Source organism: Hemitrygon akajei, chromosome 3 (genome assembly GCF_048418815.1).
Source record: "Hemitrygon akajei chromosome 3, sHemAka1.3, whole genome shotgun sequence".
Lineage (NCBI taxonomy): Eukaryota > Metazoa > Chordata > Chondrichthyes > Myliobatiformes > Dasyatidae > Hemitrygon > Hemitrygon akajei.
In genome coordinates, this window is record NC_133126.1 from 37,293,324 (window position 1) to 37,314,652 (window position 21,329).

At 38.1% G+C, this 21,329-nt stretch overlaps 2 protein-coding genes across 4 annotated transcripts in view; one reads left to right on the forward strand and one right to left on the reverse strand.

The window, feature by feature from the left end:
* The window catches only part of fancm (FA complementation group M), a 125,227-nt gene extending 109,523 nt beyond the window's left edge, over window positions 1–15,704 (forward strand). For 2 of the 3 annotated variants that reach the window (XM_073039611.1, XM_073039613.1), the window contains 8 exons: window positions 1,002–1,067; window positions 2,127–2,228; window positions 4,066–4,219; window positions 5,216–5,316; window positions 6,070–6,708; window positions 8,814–9,192; window positions 14,561–14,852; window positions 15,475–15,704. In XM_073039611.1, the coding sequence (XP_072895712.1) occupies window positions 1,002–1,067; window positions 2,127–2,228; window positions 4,066–4,219; window positions 5,216–5,316; window positions 6,070–6,708; window positions 8,814–9,192; window positions 14,561–14,852; window positions 15,475–15,619 (1,878 nt within the window). In that variant the 3' untranslated portion in view covers window positions 15,620–15,704. The remainder of the gene's footprint in view (window positions 1–1,001; window positions 1,068–2,126; window positions 2,229–4,065; window positions 4,220–5,215; window positions 5,317–6,069; window positions 6,709–8,813; window positions 9,193–14,560; window positions 14,853–15,474) is intronic. The other variant, XM_073039612.1, reaches the window with a different exon arrangement.
* The window catches only part of tpp1 (tripeptidyl peptidase I), a 42,523-nt gene continuing 36,054 nt past the window's right edge, over window positions 14,861–21,329 (reverse strand). The window contains exon 13 of the mRNA XM_073039615.1: window positions 14,861–16,613. Within this exon, the coding sequence (XP_072895716.1) occupies window positions 16,458–16,613 (156 nt within the window). The 3' untranslated portion in view covers window positions 14,861–16,457. The remainder of the gene's footprint in view (window positions 16,614–21,329) is intronic.

Genomic DNA, 21,329 nt, shown 5'->3' on the forward strand with positions numbered 1-21,329 from the left:
TGTAACTGAAGTAATGTTGGTGAAATATTTGCAAAAATTTGAGTTATGGGGTTCTGGCACAGAGGTGGGTGGAAACTCTTCTAGAGTACACTCCTCAATGCTTTGACATTCCTATTAAATACTCCTGTCTGGATTTAGTCAATAAAAAAAAATTGGTTTTAAACCAACTTAGTTTTATTATTTTAAAGGCTTTTATCCCCTTCTAATTCCACATTCATGCAACTTAGTCTTGCAACAAAGTCCTTTTACATTCCAGTATTCATCCGATGAATCAGCATCCTAGCCTTTCAAAAGACCACTGTGTCATAGAACATAGAGTGCTACAGCACAGTATTGGTCCTCTGACCCATGATGTTGTGCAGATCTTTTAACTTACTCTTTGTATCCTTGGTGAAATCTGCTTAAAATGTATCGTATTATTCCTAAAGGCATGTGACAGTGCGAATGACGATCCATCAAGTGATTGTTGACCATTGACTTGAGAGCATATTTAGATTTGTAGTGTTCATGGAGGCACAGTTCAGCGGGGCTGTACTACATTGAAGTACATTCTAAGGACTCCAATATTCACTCTGCAGCTGTTGATCGTAGAAGAGGTTTAAATCATCTCAGTGTGGAATTATTTCTGTCTTATTTGGAGCAATTGGCATAAAATGTTTTTCTGTTCAGTTCTGGGTCTTGGAGAGAGCCAAAAGAAACAAGATAAAAGACATGGGTATAAAAATATACCTACATGAAAATGAACCTGCTGCACCCACAGATGAGAATAATGGAAGACGTTCTTTTTGTCCTGATGAAGGGTCGTGGCCTGAAACGCTGACTGTATTATTTTTCATAGATGCTGCCTGACCTGCTGAGTTCCTCTTGAATTTTGTACGTTAGTCTGGATTTCCAACATCTGTAGAATCTCTTATGTTCTTGTTTGTATGCTGCTGCTGAACTTTTTTTTAATAATTAGTGGAAAGTAGATGTAATTTTCATGCAAGTGTTCAATGTTTTAGGTGACGGGTGCCAGTGACGTGGATTCGCCTATTTTGGCTGTACGAAAACAAAGAAAAGTGCCTAATGTATGTAAATTAACATTTTCAGTGGAACATAATTTTATTAATGGTTCTAGAAGCTGAGGGTTTTCAAGCTAGCCTATGTTGGTATTTATTTATAATAAGGAGAAATAATTTTAACTGCACCTTTTTTAGAATCTAAAATGGAGTATTGAGCACAATTCAAGATCTTTTTGTCATATTAAAACAAGCTAAAATTTTGGAAATTAATTTATCTTTTATTGTAAAAAGTTATATTGTTAAAAGGAAAAAAATGAAATTTATGAAAATACACTACCATAAATTCATTTTGAAAATTTACAAATCTGACTTTCCCTAAGGACCAGAAATAAGAAATACTAATGCTGCAAGCACTAAATGTTTATTTTTTCTGCATAATTTTTATTAGATTTCTAATATATGAAACTGTATTAAATTTTTAATTAGATGTACACTTTGTGGCCACTTTATTAGGTACAGGAGTGGACCCTGGTGTGGTCTTTTGCTGCTGCAGCCCATCCACTTCAAGGATTGATGTGTTGTGTGTTCGGAGCTGCTCTTCTGCTCACCACTGATGTAACACATGGTTATTTGATTTACTGACTCTTTTCTGTCAGCTTGAAGCAGCCTGATCATTCTCCCCTAACCTCCTTATTAACAAGGTGTTTTTGCCCACCAAACTACCACTCACTGGATATTTTTTATTTATCAAGCCATTCTCTGTAAACTCTGGAGACTGTTGTGCGTGAAAATCCTAGGAGATCAACAGTTTTTGAGATAACTCAAACCACCCTGTATGCGGCCAGCAATCATTCCATGTTCAAAATCACTTAGCTCGCACTTGTTCCCCATTCTGATGTTTGGTCTAAACAGCAACTGAACCTCTTGATCGTGTCAGTGTGGTTTTGAGGATTGAGTTGCTGCCACATGATTAGATATTTGCATTTATGAGCAAGTGTATAGGCATACCTAATAAAGTGGCCACCGAGTATACAGCTAGGTTTGTCTATACACCAATATGACACTGATATACTGGGTAAATGGAAGGGAACTAAAGCTTGATCTATGGGTGATTTACCTTCTCAGTTAGGCTTCACAGATAGTGAAGATGACGATTTTAGAGCAACTTCAAGCAAGAATAATAAAGATACCAAGTTGTCCAGAAATATTCATCATCCCTGGAGCAAGGTTGGTTAAACCCCAGTCACAAATTTAATTATTACATGAAATTGTATACAGGCTCTTTTTTGCTGGTATATGCTGCAGGTAAGTGATTTGTTACAAATAAGTATTATATATATGACAAACAGTCACAAATAGTACTTCCCTATATAGTTTTAAAATAAAATTGCTAACCTAAAAAACCCATAATGATTCTGATCTTGGCCACAGTTTGGATTGGATTTGTTATACAAGTGATTTGCTACCATGGAAACATAACCTTGAGCAGATGTCATTCCAGTTTAGTTCCAGTTATTTAAAAATGGCTGTTTGTGCAAATAATGAATTCACTGTTGATGTGGACTAATCACAAGATTCGAGTTTGAGAATGGACTTTTTTTAAATTGTAGGCGTAGTTTTTGCCTTCGAGCAAAACCTCTGAATTTAGTGAACAGCAAACTATTCAAACATGACTTGTTTCTGAGCTTCCTGCATGCAAAATTAGTAGGGCAAACTATTAAGCCGTCTAATTTTGAAAACAAGTTTTACATCATTCTTTAATTTTAACATTGCAGTGCTTAGGGAAAAAAGTTGTATAAAAATGAAGTTTGACAATATTGCAGTAAAGCCAGTAACAGTCAAAGGTTGTCTCACTATAGCTAATTGTGTAAAATGGCCCAGCTCCAATTATATTATCAATGTTACCAGTGAATTCAGATTATTTTAGGGAAACTGTATTTGGAACTCAATAAACTTGGTGTATTGTTCTCCTCGACACAAGTACCTCTTAATTTTTAAACTTAATTTATGGAAATATAAACATTTAATTCTTATATTACCATTGCTGAGAATCCACCATTGACATTATGGAAGTCATCATTGGCCAGAAACTCCAATGGATCTTTGATGTAAATTATCGTTGTAAGAGGAAGTCAGAGTCTGGTTTCCCTGTGGCAAATGATGCACCAGTTGCCACTCCAAAGCTTTTCCACTGTCTCCATTTGCCTTGAACTCAGCTTTATCCAGAAGAAACAAAATCTATTGGTGGCCCAGTAGCGTAGTGGTTAGCACAACTATATTGGCTTCAGTAGCTATAGCACACTATATTGGCTTCAGTAGCGTGGTGACACTTGCAATCTGCCCTCTACAATTCTTAGTGATTTTTATTTCATGTAAACAACTCTTTCACTGTATGATGTACAGGTGATAAGTAAAACTGATCTTGGGGGTGGGGGTGGAGGAATCTCTCTTGATTGTCAGCCATTTACCACACTAAACTGCATTCACTCACTAATAATTCTGTGGCCTCTGCCATTAAGGCAAGGGATAATCACCTACAAGTTCCCATGAATTCACACCTCATTCTGACTTGGAAAATAATTACTGTTCCTCTATTTCCTGAACTCTCTATCCTAGGGCAATATGGGAGTACAGTTATCCAATGAACAGGAGCTGTTAAGGTGATTTATTGCTACATCCTCAAGATCTAAGGGGGGGGGGGGGGGTCATTGAATGCTGGTTTTGTTAGTTATACATAGGTCCCATAAAATGAATAAGGCATTGAAGAAGTTGCCTATCGGGCCACTGTTTAACCCTCAGGAATGTCCTTCTATAAAGCATCATTCACTTATTGGCAGTTTACATTGTATGCCTTTAAGATAAAAAGATATATATTTTATAATGAATGTACTTTTAAGGTTGTAGTTCTGATGTATAGAAGTGTAAAATCTCAAATTTATAAGCATTTCTAATTTTGTAAGAGCACAACTTGTTACCAACATATCCTTAATACAGTGTAGCTACCTGAAATTTTGAAAAGGCATATTTGTGATTATTGAATACACTAATTATCTTTCTCTGATAGCGTTCTGCTCGATACTTTCTTGATGAAGAGGCTGAACTTTCCTCAGAAGGAGCAGAAAATGTGTCTTCTGATGAAGATGAATCCAATAACATTGCTGATACTTCTTTGAAAAATTTTATCAATGATGAGTCCCAATTTTCACAATTTTCAAAGGGTAACTTTTTGGAATAATTTAAATATGAAATCTACATTTATGTATTACTGTTTACAAAAAGCTCTGTTCTGTCCATATGATTTGCAGTTGTATTTTTCACAAAATGTATAATTAATTAGTTATTGATAGTGCAGTGAATCAAGGCTCTGCTAAATCCAGCTGTTTATGTTTGTATATCTGTTCAGGACAAAATCTGGTTTGTTAACACTGCAGATATATAGCCTGCTGATATGCTGTCAAGATTCACTAGATTTGAAAATAACATCGTAGAGAGGCATTACAGAACAAAACCAACAATCACATTTAGAAAAGGAATGAACAGAAAAATCAATACGAACACAAATTAGAAATAAAGTTACCTTTTTTGTCCCTATAAAGTTACCTTTATAGAGAAATTAGGTCACTATTCAGTGACTAAATCTTCTATGGATTTACATGGAAAACCTAAACTATTAGCAAGAATGGGATCTAAACTTTTCTTTGCAAGATATATGCAGAACCAAGTTAGATTATTGTGTAAAAGTATTGCCTTACAAATGCCAACTTTTCAATAATTAGTTCACAAACAGATTCAGAGGAACATGATTCCTTATCATTGCATCTGTAGTCAGAGAAAGTGTTATTTTTGAAAATTTTGTTACTATAAAAGTAGTATTATAAAGAAAAGTATTTGTATTTAAATTCCATAAAGCAAGCTATGTTACTTAAATATTTTTACATTAGATTATTATTTGTTGGATAATTCTGCAGTGGAGACTGATTTAGATTAAAAGGAATATGGGCCATTCTGGTTCCAAGAGAATGATCTGCTTTTTAAAGACAAGCTGAAACTAAATTATCCCCCAACATTAAGTTGGTTTGACTAAGTTTGGGTTACACATTTGTCATGGTACTAGTGTTTTTAATATATCTTTAAAATTTTTAAACTGTTGGAGCTTCTCTAGAGAAGTGCAGTGTTGTTATCATATTGAATGAATTATTTGTTGTTTTCCTTAGACATTGATATGCAAGAAATTTACCTGAAATCTGTACGCAGTCCAAATGTCTATAAGAAGAAAATGGTCTATACCAAAAATAACATGGCCATATTTTCACAGGTAGGTGTGTCTTGTGTTACTAGCAGAGTAGATGCTACAAAGTTGCAGCACAGTGTCTGAGTGGGTGGGAGTATAATATAATGATTGTTTGCATCAGTCAATAAAACTGATTTTCGTGTTGTACAAGGACAGGTTAAATGTTGCTGTTGTATTGCTTTCATGACTTCCTCTGGCATGTTCCAGTTACCTACGTACCATTCTCTGTTTAAAACAAATTGCTTCATAAATCTGCTTTAGGAGTTTCCCCTTCTCACCTTAAAGCTATGTCCTCTAGTGTTTGATATTTCCACTTTGAGGAAAACACTGGTTCCTCTGTCTATGTCTCTAATAATTTTACCTCTATCTGGTTGCCCTGCAGCTTCTGATGCCTCCCCTTATAGGAAATACTGTCTAACCTAGGCAACATCCTGGTGAGCCTCTTCTGCACCCTACCCAAAGCCTCCATGTCATTTCTGTAATGCACTGATTAGAACTGTATACAGTAATCTAAATATATCTTAACCAGTTTTATACAACGAGAGGAATAAACAATAGATGTTTTGACCTAAGACTTCATCAGGACCGTTAAGGAAGGGGGAAGAAGCAAGAAAACTCTGAGTGCTTTTGGCATTTGTATTCATACTTGATTTCCAGTGTTTGCTTTTGTTCCCTTAAATTTGTTAGTGTTAATAGTGATGGGGTATTACATTCTAAGCCAATAATTACAAGTTTACCCTCTGACCTGTTATTATAATGTTCCTCTCGTGATCTCAGATCCCTGAACAGGATGAAACCTACTTGGAAGATAGTTTTTGTGTTCGGGAAGAAGATGAAAATCAAACTGAATTAAGTGATGATGATATTGTTAATTTTGATCTCATCGGAGAAGAAGATCGGTATTTAACTCGGCACAGAATAAGATCAAAAAAGGCAGGAAATCAAAATGGCAAAGATGAATTATCCAAGAAAAAGAAAAGCAGACGCATCGTTTTATTGGATGATTCTAGTGAAGAGGAATTAGATACAAATATGAAATGTCAATTGGCAGAAAGTGTTCTGATACAAGACAGCAAGAGTAAACAGACTCCTGAAGATAAAAACGTTACTTTATGTTCTTCTAGACAAAGATTGGATAGCTCTTTTAAAAAAACCATTTCAAAAAATACTTTACAAGTAACAGGAAGTGATAAAAAGAAACCTTCAGCTCTTTGCTCCTTGGACAGAAGCTGCATGTTCAGGTTGAATCTCCAGTCTTGTGTGTCTGAAACCTTGGACTTCCAAGTGGAGCAAAAATGTTCAAGAAGGCGCAATTCAACTCTTACTCCAGAAAGTTCAAAGATTAAATGCAACACAATGCAAGACAAAACAGAGGTAAAATCCCAAACTGATGAGCTTCACTTTATTGATCCTGTTGTAAGTATTGTTGAATGAGTGTGCTTTTGTACAATATACAAAATTAACTTTAAAGTCTAACTGGCTTCTATTAATTTAGTTGACTACATTGCATCCTGATTAACGTTTCTTTAACTTTCTCTATTATTATGCTTAAATTGATTGGTTTGTAGCTGCTGCGATGATTCTTGCTCATTTTTTAAAAATGTGTTTAACATTTACATTTCATGCATCCCTCTAGCATCAAAGCTATATTGAAGGATGATTGAAATATTAGGATCATTACCTCAGCAATATCCAAACTCTCCTCCACCTTTTTTGGTTCAGCATTTCCTTCCATCATCTTATTCCCTCTCGTATCACCCTTTTTTTTTGTTTCTTCCTAATTTTGCTACTAGTAGGAATTGTATCTGCTTTATACACTGGGTGTTGTTCAGTTACAGCTTTGCCTACAAATTGCTTATCAATTTATTACACCGGCTCTGTTACCAAAACCGTGAAATTTCCCTCCTACATTTGTGATTTTACTGCAAGTTTCTGCTTGCTCCTTTTCATACCCTAATCCTTGTGAACCTAAGAAAGAAGATGAAGGATTAATTTTGGATTTCAGGAAGGGGGAAGTTGAGGGAACGAAAACCAGTTCTCACTGAGGGGTCAGAAGTGGAAAGGGTGAGCAGTTTCAAGTTCCTGTGTATCAATGCCTCTGAGGATCTTTCCAGGGCCCAACATATTGATGCAGTTACAAAGAAGGCATGACAGTGGTTTTGTATCATTAGGAGTTTGAGGAGAACTGGTAATGCACCAGGGACACTTGTAAATTTCTGCAGATGTACCATGGAGAACATTCTAACTAGTTGCATCACTGTCTGGTATGAAGGGGCCATTGCACAGGATCAGAAAAAGCTGCATTAAGTTGTAAAGTCAGTCAGCTCCAACGTGGGCACTAAATGCCCGAGCATCCAAGACACCTTCAAAAGGCGATGTCTCAAAAAGGAAGCATCCATCATTAAGGTTCCCCAACACCCTGCCATCAAGGAGGAGGTACAGGAGTTTGAAGACACACACTCAGTATTTCAGGAACAGTTCCTTCCCCTTTACCATCAGATTTCTGAATGGACAATGAACCCATGAACTTTTTCCACTCTCTTTCTGCACTACTTATTTATTTACATAATGTCAGTCAGATGAAGCAAGTGTATCTGAAAGAACATTCAGAATCAGAATCAGGTTTAATATCATTGGTATATGTTGTGAAACTTGATGTTTTGCAACAGCAGTACAACAGTTATTATTATTCTGCATTGCAATGTACTGCTGCTGCAAAACAAAAAATTTCACAACATATGCCAGTGATATTCTAGTGTTCTTTCAGGTACACTTACTTCACTTGACTGACTTTATTCTCCAGCACTGTTTCTTACCTACGTTGCTAGGGTAGGAACATACTGATCACACTTCAAAATTTCTTCCCCGTTTTGTTGATTATTGTATTATCAAAGTCCATTAGGCAATTGAATCCCTCCAGTGTTACTCGTTTATTTTTGCATCTCCCTGCACATTTGAGTAATCCTTTCCGTTTGCTTGAGGCCAATAGAATATGACCAGCAATGTAATGAAACAAACAAACACTCCTGGAAATATTCCCATTAATCAATACTGCCACCACCCTTGCTCTTCTTCTCCTGACTTCCCCATCTCTGTGGAACATATATTCAGGGATATTTAAGTATCTATACCTGCTTGGTTTGTATCAGATCTATCAGCATGCTTTTAAAATTTCATGTTTTGTTTTTGCATCTTCAGCTCATTAGCCTTGTATCCCAAGCTTTGTGTTATACTTTCCTGGAAACTGTTATTTTCCCTCTTCATCTGGAATCATGTCATGCTACTTTTATTTGCTCTTGTATCTGCCTCTCTCAATCTGATGTTCACATTTTTTCTTAATCAATATCCCAGTTCCCTTTTCCAACCAAATTAGTTGGTTCCTAAAACAATACCAGCATTAACTGCAGATGTGCTTATAAACATCAGAACATCAGATCACTCACAATTTGGGTTGTGAGTGATCTGATGTTTATAAGCATGTTGGTAAGCAATAGTACAATAAAATCCATTTCTTATTACAGATGGGCAAATCATTGGTGAACAACGATGCCTCCACAATTTCAAGACCAGGTGAAGCTCTGTACAAAGACCATGTAACTGCTATTACACATCCAATGTCTTCTGGAACAGCTCCACTGCAAATTCTTGTAGATAGTCGAGAAATTTCCTCTGGACCAAATCTGGTTTCTTCTCTACGTATTCAACATGGCATTAAAGCTGAAATTTGTTCTCTCAATGGATGTGATTATATAGTAAGCGAGAGAATGGTTGTGGAAAGGATATTCTTATTGGAGTTTGCAAGCAGTGCAAACCGAAGCAAGTTTATCGACCGTATTCAGCACCTTCAGGCCATGTTTGAACGTATATGTGTCATTGTGGAAAAGGACAGATCAAAACCAGGTGAGAATGTTTTTTTAAAATTCTTTGAATCAGATAGTCTTTCACAAAATCTTTTCTTTTCAAGTTTCCAAGACATAAAAGTGATATTCTTCACTGCAATGTTGAGAACATCACAAAAATGACTTGTTTAGGTGTAAACATTTGAAGGTTTGAACATTTGAACTATAGTAAGGTTCTCATAATATTTTAATCAAATACAGTATAGGTGCACAAAGCAAAATACTAAACTGGACACTGGAGAAATGTGCACATGTATTAAGACTATTTTTATAAACCTACTCCTTAAGATGTTGAGAATAGAGCTTTGCTGTTCAAGTGTCCCATAGGGGAGAGAGGTCGGTGAATATTAGAATATAGAAGTGTATTTACCTAGTAAATTGCTTTATTAATTCTTCAGAATTTAAGTGGAGTTTAGCAGAGGTGGAAAAAGGATGGGACCTACTGGCCTTTTAGTGACTTCATACTGTCATCGTCCTTCTATTGAGCAGAAACTATAGTCCTAGCATTATTATATCACATACCTGTGTGTGACATTTTTCTCTCAAAGTGATTGATGTCTTTTGCGTGTCTTCAAAAATACTTGTTTAATCTGTGTGGGAGTATGTGTAGGATAGTCTTTTTCCTAGGGTGGAAATGTCAAATGCTAGAGGACATAGCTATAAGACGAGAGGAGGTGGTGATGTAGATAGTTGAGAAGACTAGCAAAGGATACAGCAGAGTTGTAGAGATGGGTGGAGAAGTGATAAATTGGGGGTAATCAGTCCGAATTTGAAGTGTTGGCCTTTCGGAGATCAGATGTGAAGAGAGGTTGTGTTGTTAATGGAAAGACCTTTAAAGTATTGATGTGCAGAGTGATCTTGAGGTCCTAGTCCATAGCTTACTGAGAGTGGCTACATAGGTTGACAGAGTCATAAAGAAGGCATATGGCATGCTTGTCTTTTATTAGTTCAGGAATTGAGTTTAAGAGTCAGGAAGTTATTGCAGCTTAATAAAACACCAGTTAGGCTAAAATTTTAAATACAGTTCTGGTCACCCTCTTATAGGAAGGATGTCAAGGCTTTGGAGAGGGTCCAGATGTTCACTGAGATGACTCCTGGATTAGAGTACATGTGGATTATTTACTGTGGACTGTGGAGACTGAGGGGAGATATCATAGAGGTTTAAGAGAGACATTAGAAAGTCATATCTTTTTCCCAGGATTGAAATGTCTAATACCAAAGGGCATGCATTTGAGGTGAGAGGGGCATGTTGAAAAGGGATTGTGACTCAGAGGGCCTTTTATGGTGCTGTACTGTGTCAAGTTGTAGTTATCACAGGGATAAACTTGGCAATTATACGACAGTTATTCTAATGTCAATAGGGAAAATTCTGAGGGACAGGCTTAATCTAGAGTTAGAAGGGCCGGGATTGAACTGATATAGTTAACAGATTTGTTAGTGGAAGATCTTGTCTGATTACCGTAGATTCCGGATTATAAGCCACATTTTTTCCCACATTTTGAACAGCTTTGAACTCTGCGGCCTTTAATCCGGAGCGGGTAATACATGGTTTTTTTTCATGCCGCCTCGTAAACATTTTGCCTCGTAACAGTAGACCAATAAAATTGATGAGTAGTTCACAGAGGTCCAATGAAATTGTACGATAAATCAAGCGCACTTTCACAATTAAATTATTGTAAATCAGTCATTTGTACTCACCCTCATCAACATGGAAAATACTCGAAGAAAAGCAAGACCCGAGCGCGTCAGACCCGATTAGACCCGATCGTGTTACGCAAGCGCGTCAGACCCGATTAGACCCGATCGCGTTACGCAAGCGCGTCAGACCCGATTAGACCCGATCGCGTCAGACCCGAGCGAAAACGCTGCTTTTAAGTTAAAGGCTCGCAGTATATATATTTTTACCAGTCGCTAGGAGATATTGGAATGTTGTTCGTGCTGTTCAGTAAAAAAGTATATGCAACGTAATTTGTGTTACCGATACGTATGTATATTTAAAAGTAGCGGTGCGGCCTTTACAATTAAAAAATTGATTTTATTTCTAGAATTAGAGCCAGCGGCTTTTAATCAGGTGCGCTCTGTAGTCCGGAATCTACAGTAGTTGTTTTTTGAAGAGGTAGTACAGTTGATGTGTTTTATATGAACTTCAGTAAAGTCTTTGACAAGATCCAAATGGAAAGCTGGTCCAAAAAGTTAGAGCGCAATGGGATCCAAGGCAAAATGGCAAATTGGATCCAAAACTGGGTTAGAAATAACAGGCAGAGTGTGCTAGCTATTCTTGTGATTGTAACTTATTAATTCTGCATTTAAATCACTAATGTAAATAGACATTAATGATTTGGATCCATAATTAGTAAGTTTGCAGATGATATGAAAATTGGTGGTGTTGATGATTGTGAGAAGAATAGTTATTGCCTATAGGATGATATTGATTAGTTGCTAAATTGGGCAATCAGTAGCAGATGGAATTTAATCCTGATACATGAGAAGGTGAATATACTTCAGTAAGTTGTGGATAGGGAAGGTTTAGAGGAACATTGTCAACAGGAACAAGTTGGGCAGAAGGATCTCTTTCTGTGCTGTATTAATTAATGTCTAATAGTGTATTGAGGAACAGGGGGCACTGGTGTACAAGTCTAAAGATCCATCATAGTGGCAACACGGGTAGATGGGATGGTGAAGAGATGTTTGCTTCATTAGCCTAGACAGGGAATATAAGAGCAAGGAGGATTTGGTAAAGTTTTATAAAACATTAGTTAGGCCACAACTGTAGTAATGCATGGAGATTTAGTTGCCATACTGTAGGAAGGATGTGACCACACAGAAGGTGGTGCAGAGGGGATTCACCAGAATGTTATCTAGTATGGATTGATTCAGTCATGAGGAAAGACTATGTTTTGGCTTCTTTGGCCAAAGAGGATCCTGAGAAATGAAAACAAAAAGCCTAGATATGGCAGCGATGTTCAAGACTAGAAGACATAAGCTTAAGGTGAGGAGTAAGAGGTTAGAGGGGAGATGAGGAAGAACTTTTTTTCCCCACCAGAGGGCATTTACAATCTGGAACACACTGTCAGAGTAGGTAGGTGGTGATGGTGACGGCAGGGTATTCCCACTGTTGACTGTAAGGAGTTTCTACATTCTCCCTGTGAATGGGTGGATTTCCTCTGGGTGCTCCAGTTTTTTTCACACAGTTCAAAGAAGTACCAGTTGGTAGGTTAATTGGTCATTGTAATTTGTCCTGTGATTAGGCTGAGGTTATATCGGGGGATGGCGGGCAGTACAGTTCAAATGGCCAGAAGGGCCTCTTCCGTACTGCATCTCAATAAACAAACAGAAACATAAAACATAGAAATCTGCAGCACATTACAAACCCTTTGGCCTGTAATGTTGTGCCGACCATGCAAACTGCTGTAGAAATTGCGTAGAATTTCCCTGTCTCATAGCTCTCTATTTTTCTAAGCTCCATATACCTTATCTAAGAGTCTCGTAAAAGACCCTATTGTATCCACCTCTACCACCTTCGCTGGCAGTGCATTCCACGCACCCACCACTCTCTCTGTAAAAAAAAAAACTACCTCCGACACCCTCCTTGTACCTACTACCAAGCACCTTAAAACTGTGCCCCCTCATGGTGGCCATTTCAGCCCTGGGAAAAAGCTTTTAGCTATCCACACAATCAATGCCTCTCGTCATCTTATACACCTCTATCAGGTCACCTTTCATCCTCTGTCGCTCCAAGGAGAAAAGGCCAAGTTCACTCAACCTATTCTCACAAGGCATGTTCTCCCATCCAGGCAGCATCCTTGTAAATCTCCTCTGTACTCTCTCTATAGTATCCACATCCTTCCTGTAGTTAGGTGACCAGAGCTGAACACAGTACTCCAAGTGGGGTCTAACTAAGGTCTTATATAGCTGTTACATTACCTCATGGCTCTTGAACTCAGTCCCACAATTGATGAATGCCAACACACCATACGCCTTCTTAACAACACTGTCAACCTCCGTAGCAGCTTTGAGTGTCCTATGGACACGGACCCCAAGATCTTGCTGATCCTCCACACTGCCAAGAGTCTTACCATTAATATTATATTCTGTCTTCAAATTTGACCTATTGAAATGAACCACTTCACTATTATCTGGGTTGAACTCCATCTGCCACTTCTCAGCCCAGTTTTGCATTCTATCAATGTCCTGGTGTAACCTCTGACAACCCTCCACACTATCCACAACACCCCCAACTTTTGTGTCATCAGTAAACTTCCTAACCCACCCTTCTACTTCCTCATCCAGGTCATTTATAAAAATCACTAAGAGGAGGGGTCCCAGAACAGATCTCTGTGGAACACCACTAGTCACCATTCTCCATGCAGAATGTGAACTATCTACAACCATCCTTTGTCTTCTGTGGTCAAGCAAATTCTGGATCTATAAAGCAAGGTCTCCTTGGATTCCATCCCTCATTATTTTCTGAATGAGCCTTGCATGGGGAACCTTATCAAATGCCTTGCTGAAATCCACATACACTACATCTACTGCTCCACCTTCATCAATGATTTTGTTACATCCTCAAAGAATTCAGTTAGGTTCGTAAGGCACACCTGCCCTTGACAAAGCCATGCTGACTATCCCTAATCAGATTATGTCTCTCCAAATGCTTATAAATCCTGCCTCTCATGATCTTCTCCAACAACTTGCCCACCACTGAAGTCAGATTCAATGGTCTATAATTTCCTGGGTTATCTCCGCTCCCTTTCTTGAACAAGGGAACAACATTTGCAACCCTCCACTCTTCCGGTACATCTCCCATCCCTATTGATGATGCTATAGATCATCGCCAGAGGCTCAACAATCTCCCCCCTCGCTTCCCACAGTAGCCTGGGGTACATCTTGTCCGGTCCCAGCGACTTACCTAACTTACTATCTTTCAAAAGCTCCATCACACCCTCTTTCTGAAAGTTTATACACTCAAGCTTTTCAGTCTGCTGTAAGCCATCCCCACAATTGCCAAGGTCCTTTTCACTGGTAAGCAAACTTTTAAACAGCAGTTGGATGACCACTTGTTTAACCGACTATGCCTTGGTAAATGCAATTGGTTTGGGTAAGTATATAATGGTTTGGAATAGAACATGGTGTGTGGAAGGGCTCTAACTCCATCACTAGATTGGGTATAACCATAGATCTGTGAGTGTACTACTATGAAATATGTCAATTTAGTATAAAGCATAAAAGAATGTGAGGTCTAAGATTGACATGAGATATGGATAAGTAATGTCCTACCTCATAATAAGAAAAAAATAAGATTAGTGGTTCTGTTTTTGATTTGAAGCCAAACAAGTTGTGCTGATCTCTATAATATCGATGAATTACAGGAGATACATCTAGAACCTTTCAGAGGACCAAGTACTATGATAGCTTGTTGTCAGCTCTGACCACAGCTGGAATTAGAATCTTGTTTAGCTCTGGTCAGGAGGAAACAGCTGGTTTGCTTGCTGAACTTGCCCGCGTTGAAGAGAGAAAGAATGCTGCCATTACTGTACCATTGGAGGTTAGCGGTCTCCGACAACAGATTTTACAGTTCTACCTCAGCATCCCTGACATCAGTTATATAACAGCTTTAAATCTCTGTCACCTCTTCAGTTCTGTGAAAGAAGCTGCAAACAGGTAAAATGTTTTGAGTTCCATCAGTTTTATTTACATCTTAAATGAAAGTTGGTGGTATAACATTATCTTCCTCCATCCATATTCAAATTATTTGCTGATATAACTTCCCTCACAGATTAAATCAGTAGTAGAGGATAAAAGTTATTTTTTTTTAGCATATAGTTCGTTATTTGTGATCTCAAGATTTGTTGTTCTTTCAAGTTGTGTGAGTGATTTAGAGGTATTATGGTAAATTGCTTGACATCAATGCAGATGAGTACCTCGTTTTCCTTAAACTGTTGTCTAGAATACAAATTCTAATACTTAGTGGAACATTCATGAAGTTTATCCTCACTTGCAAAGAAATTTAGTGTTCCAAGGCCCACAGTTGCTCAAGCTAATTTAAATTCTATTGTAGGTGCAGTGTTTTTAATATGTAAATAAGACTGGAAAATCTAATGTAAAGGTGTCACAAGAACTTATTGATTAAAAATATTTACTTGAAATATGTCTTGCATGTATTAAGATAGTTATTAACATCTGGGGGCATGGTAGTCATCAAAATTTATATTACAATTTGTTAATAATGATTAATGTTAATGATTACTATTAAACTAATGGTAATTTTTTTGTGCACTTTCAGTTCAGTGGCTGAAATTGCAGCTCGAGCAAAGGTCAGCCACCCACGAGCTGAGAAGATTTACCGATACCTACATTATCTGTTTGATCCACAGATGGTACCTGATCAAACAGGCCAGACTAATGAGAAACGAAGCTCATCATCATAATTTTTTTTACAATTCAAAGATTCCTTATATGCACTTTGTGTACAGCTTAATGTAAAAATCATGTAAATAAAATCTTTCAACCATATTTTCAACATACTCAAATGCTTACTTTAAAATCTCTATCAAAAAACTGCAACTGTAATCTCTAACTTGGGCAATTCAGTATTTGCAAATTTAAATCTAGACAGATCTAGTTAAAATGTAATCAAACTCCATTGTGCAACTTGGATTCAGTAATGTAGATTTATAATATTTGTCACTGTACCTGGTTTGATTAACTATAAACCTATATTATGAACGTCAGTTAGTTAAAGAACTATTGATGAGTGAAGTACTGTACTTTAGTGGTTAGCACTTGCCTCACAGCTGCAGAGACCGGAGCTTCATTCTTGACCTCTGGTGCTTTGCGTGTTTGCATGATGTCCCTGTGACCTTCCCCCACACCTTATGCTAAATACATACTAGTCAGTAGGTTAATGAGCAATTGTACCCTGCCCCTAAGGTAGTGTGGAACAGATAGGGATCTGTGCTTGCTGGTTGGCATGGATATAGTAGTCATAATGTACAATACTGAATGTTTAAGATAGGTAGTATCAGTTTAAATTTTAAGCAGCAAAACCATTTCTTTGAACATCAGTGTTTAAGTTTTCAATATAATACAACTGAATAATTAAGATGCTGTTAAAACATTTTCATCAATTAAAATGGAACAGACTAGAGCATCAATGATTTAAGTATCCACACACTCACAAAAGGCAATATTCTTAAAGTGGGGTGGGTGAAGAAATTCAGCATGTGATTTTTCATTTAGATTTTACTCTATCTTGGTTTCTTCAGGTCAGGGATGATGATCTTTCTCTAGAAGTAGTACCTTGAGTAGCTCTGGATAGTTCGGTGTCCCCCATCCTGTCACAGGATCCCAAGACTGAGAAGCACAGAATCCTTTACCTTTAGCTTCTTCATCCAAGCAACCGTAATGGCACCCAATAGTTACCTAAATATAAAATGGATTCACATTAACAACAGAACCCAAGATGTGAAGAATCTAGTACTTCCAGTGAGCCTGCGCTTACAGGTGGAAGGGGGAGGAAGGAAAAAAAGTGAGCTGAGAAACAGCAATAAGGGTATACTGGAGTTCGTAGAATAAAGCATCTCTTCAAGAGCACCTCAAAGTTTAATGTCATTATGCAGAATGGCCCATAGGTGCAATGCAAATTAAATCTCCCTCACTCCCACTTAATATTTTCCAACACCAACATCTATGTCATAATTTAAAAATTGAACAAGATCTTTTAGGGTACAAGTTGCTAAGAATAAAATCATGAAAATGTCTAAATAGATGAGTCTACTAATCCTGTAACAATAAATTGAAAAGTACAAAACTTAAATGTTTTTTATGTTATAAATTGACTTGATCTCTACTGATAGTAAGAGGATTGCTGCCACACTCTCCCTTTTTTATTCTATGCATCTAAAGTGCTTGTCAACAAAAAATATTGAAACTTAACTTCTGGTGTATGCTTTGTTTGTTAATGATGTATGTTAGGGAGTTGTTTATGAACAATATCTTAAATATTAATGATTAGACATAAGCAAAATACTTGGACTGGGTACTGTGAGATACTGTTGGCTTGATACTTAAGGGAGATCATGTAGAACTGGGACAATCAGTTTTTGGAAATAGTATTCAGCTTATCTTGTTCATTTGTTTCTCCTGGGTGTTTTGAAATTTCAAGAAGAGTATAAACAACTTTGTACTGTTAGATGCTGAAAACAATTTGGTAGATAGGAGACTTTACCTTTTACATTACAATGCATTGTATTCTGGAAATTGAATTGGGACTGCTTTATTTTCTCCTTCAATGTTCTAGCTCTTGTGCCTCAGCTCTTCTCTCCCTTTCTCCATTGTATTCTTCCTCCAAGCTTGTCCATTATCACTGTCAAGGTTACCTGGTTGTATTCCTGTCTTCAGCTCCTGGATTACTCTTGTCCTTGCTGTTTACTACAGTCTTTTTTTTCTTAAAAGGGGACAAAAAATGTTGGCCTTGGAAGAAAGCTGTGTAGGTTGCCCATTTGAAAGCTGGGTTTTAGGATTATATTACACTCACATTGTGTAGGGATTTTGAATTGATTTGTTCACAGGATGTGAATACTCTGGCAATGATGGCATTTACCCCTAAACTGAGGAGACCATTTAGTCGACTACAGCCGGAGGTCTGAGTCACGAAAAGGCAAGATTGTTTTCCTAATGGACATGGGACATGAATGAATGAGGTATTTTTACAACAATTGGAAGATTTCATGGCTAGTGAACCTAAAATAGTTGTGAATTTTATTACATGAATTTAGAGCATTGTGGTGGAATTTAAACTGATTTTCTAAATCAACAGCCCAGAAGTCCAGTGAATTGACCACTATGCTATTGCGCACAAAGACGTATAATGTGTTATCTCAAAATAACAATTCTTACAATAAGAGGAACTGGGATAAATTTAAATGTAAGATGCTACTTGCTAGCCTCTTTCCTGAATGTCATAGTTCCAATTTGTACAATTTGAGAAACCTTCTGTAATCTCATTGGTGCACCTGGGAGAAGTTAATTTTCATAAATATACAACTTTGTAGATAATATGTGCCATCTGCATTTCAAAGATGTTGTGAGGAAATGCTTCTACCTGCAGAGAAGGTTTGGACTCTTATGATACCTCATTTGGTTTACAGATTACCTACAATTTCTGTGATAGCTATAATAGCTTCAGAAACTAAATGGTGTATTCCTGTCGCTGTGTTTTCTGCAACTATTGTAACTTCCACCAGGTTTCTCTTGAAACAATTTACAGCCACAGCGAGAACCAGTTTTACATAGTTAAATGAAATTGGGAAACTCACAATAGGAATTTAAAAAAAGACATCTGTGCTAGAGGTTACCAGATTCTTGAGTGCTGAACACTTCTTGACAAATGCCTAGATTTACATTGATGCGGAGATACATGTGACTGACACTTGCACACATGTGTACCAGCATTAATAAGAATGCCTTCAACTCTTCTTCAACACTAGTTTTACAACTACATAGACAATATCTGAATTTAGCCAGAGGTGAAATTCATTGCCACTGTTGGTTGTGGCACCAGGTTGCTAGGTTCTTGATTAGTAAAGGCATCAAAGGTTATGGGGAGAAGGCAGAGGTGTGGTGTAGAGCGGGATGCTAAATTAGCCTTGATGGAATGTTGCAGCAGACTCGATGGGCAAAATGGCCTAATTCTACTCCTGTGTTTTATAAGTGCTCCGATAACTTTCTCAGCTGGAAAGCGTATCTTCCCCACACATCCTTAGTATGCAACTCCCTTTCCTTCCTCTAAGTAAAAACTCCAGAAATGCATTTGAGTGTGTGTTCAGGAATTGTGGACATTAATGTAGATTCTAACAAATCTACAATGTGTAACAAGCCTGATAGAGTTCTTTGAGGAGGTGACCAGGCATATAGATGAGGGTAGTGCAGTGGATGTGATCTACATGGATTTTAGTAAGGCATTTGACAAGGTTCCACACAATAGGCTTATTCAGAAAGTCAGAAGGCATGGGATCCAGGGGAGTTTGGCCAGGTGGATTCAGAATTGGCTTGTCTGCAGAAAGCAGAGGGTCATGGTGGAGGGAGTACATTCGGATTGGAGGGTTGTGACTAGTGGTGTCCCACAAGGATCTGTTCTGGGACCTCTACTTTTCGTGATTTTTATTAACGACCTGTATGTGGGGGTGGAAGGGTGGGTTGGCAAGTTTGCAGACGACACAAAGGTTGGTGGTGTTGTAGATAGTGTAGAGGATTGTCTAAGATTGCAGAGAGACATTGATAGGATGTAGAAGTGGGCTGAGAAGTGGCAGATGGAGTTCAACCCAGAGAAGTGTGAGGTGGTATACTTTGGAAGGACAAACTCCAAGGCAGAGTACAAAGTAAGTCGAGGGACAGAGTTTAAGAGTCGCAGGGTAATGATGCAGCTCTATAAAACTCTGGTTAGGCCACACTTAGAGTACTGTGTCCAGTTCTGGTCACCTCACTATAGGAAGGATGTGGAAGTATTGGAAAGGGTACAGAGGAGATTTACCAGGATGCTGCCTGGTTTAGAGTGTGCATTATGATCAGAGTTTAAGGGAGCTAAGGCTTTACTCTTTGGAGAGAAGGAGGATGAGAGGAGACATGATAGAGGTGTACAAGATATTAAGAGGAATAGATAGAGTGGACAGCCAGCGCCTCTTCCCCAGGGCACCACTGCTCAGTACAAGAGGACGTGGCTTTAAGGTAAGGGGTGGGAAGTTCAAGGAGGATATTAGAGGAAGGTTTTTTACTCAGAGAGTGGTTGGTGCGTGGAATGCACTGCCTGAGTCGGTGGTGGAGGCAGATACACTAGTGAAATTTAAGAGACTACCAGACAGGTATATGGAGGAATTTAAGGTGGAGGGTTATATGGGAGGCAGGGTTTAAGGGTCAGCACAGCATTGTGGGCTGAAGGGCCTGTAATATGTTCTAATTAAGGCTAGGATCTTGTCTTATCCCCATGATGACCCAGTTAGCTTGACAAACAAGTCGTCCCATTAAAGAAGCACCTTGTGTCCCATAATGTCAGTGCGTCATGTGGATAGGATCAAGAATGTAAATAAGAGAAGTTATTTTAAATAGACAGAGAATCCTAAGCTTGATTTGCACTTATTTTCAACATCTGGATCCCTGAGGTGATACTACAAACACCATAACACTGCCACTTGCAGGACTGCTTTACATATACGGTACCATTAAAGATTCTAGGAAAGATGCTAGAGTTGTTGCAGTGTTGAGGAGTTTAATGGATTTTCCATTTTCTGGATTTCTTCAGGTGCTACCATTTCTTCCTAAATGCCAAACAGAACTGGGTTGCACATAACAGGGTAGTGGTTGGAGGGACTTATTCTGTCTGTGATTAGTGGGGTTCTGCTGAGACCTATACTCTTTGTGATGTTTATAAATAACCTAGATGAAAATGTGGGTTAGTAAATTTGCAGATGATACAAAGATTGGTCGTGAAATGGATAGCATAGAAGACTGTCAAAGGATATAACATGATATAGATCAACTGCAGATATGGGCGGAGAAATAGAAGATGGAATTTATCCCAGCCAAATGTGAAGTGATGCACGTTGATAGGTCAAACGCAAAGAGACAGTGCAGTGTTAGGGTAAGATCCTTAATAGCGTCGATGAGCAGAGGGGTCCTGGGGCCCAAATTCATATCTCCCTGAAAGTGGCTATACAGGTTGATCGGGTGGTTAAGAAGCCATGTAGCAGGTTTGCCTTTATTAGTTGAGGCATTGAGTTCAAAAGTCAGGAAGTTATGTTGCAACTTTCTGAAACTAATTAGACTGCATCTGGAGTATTGCATAAAGTACTGGACAGAAAGGATGTTGAACCTTTGGAGAGGGTTCAAGAGAGGTTTAGCAGGATTTTGCCTGGATTAGAGGGCATGTGATATAATGAGAGGTTGGGAAAACTTGGGTTGTTTTCTCTGGAACAGTAGAGACTGAGTGGAGATCTGATACAGATTAAGATTATGAGAGGCATAGATAGAGTAGACAGACGGCATCCCTTGCCCAGAGTTGAAATGTCTAATACCAGAGGGCATGCAGTTAAGGTGAGAAGGGGTAATTTCAAAGCAGATGTGTGGAACAAGTTTCTAACACCG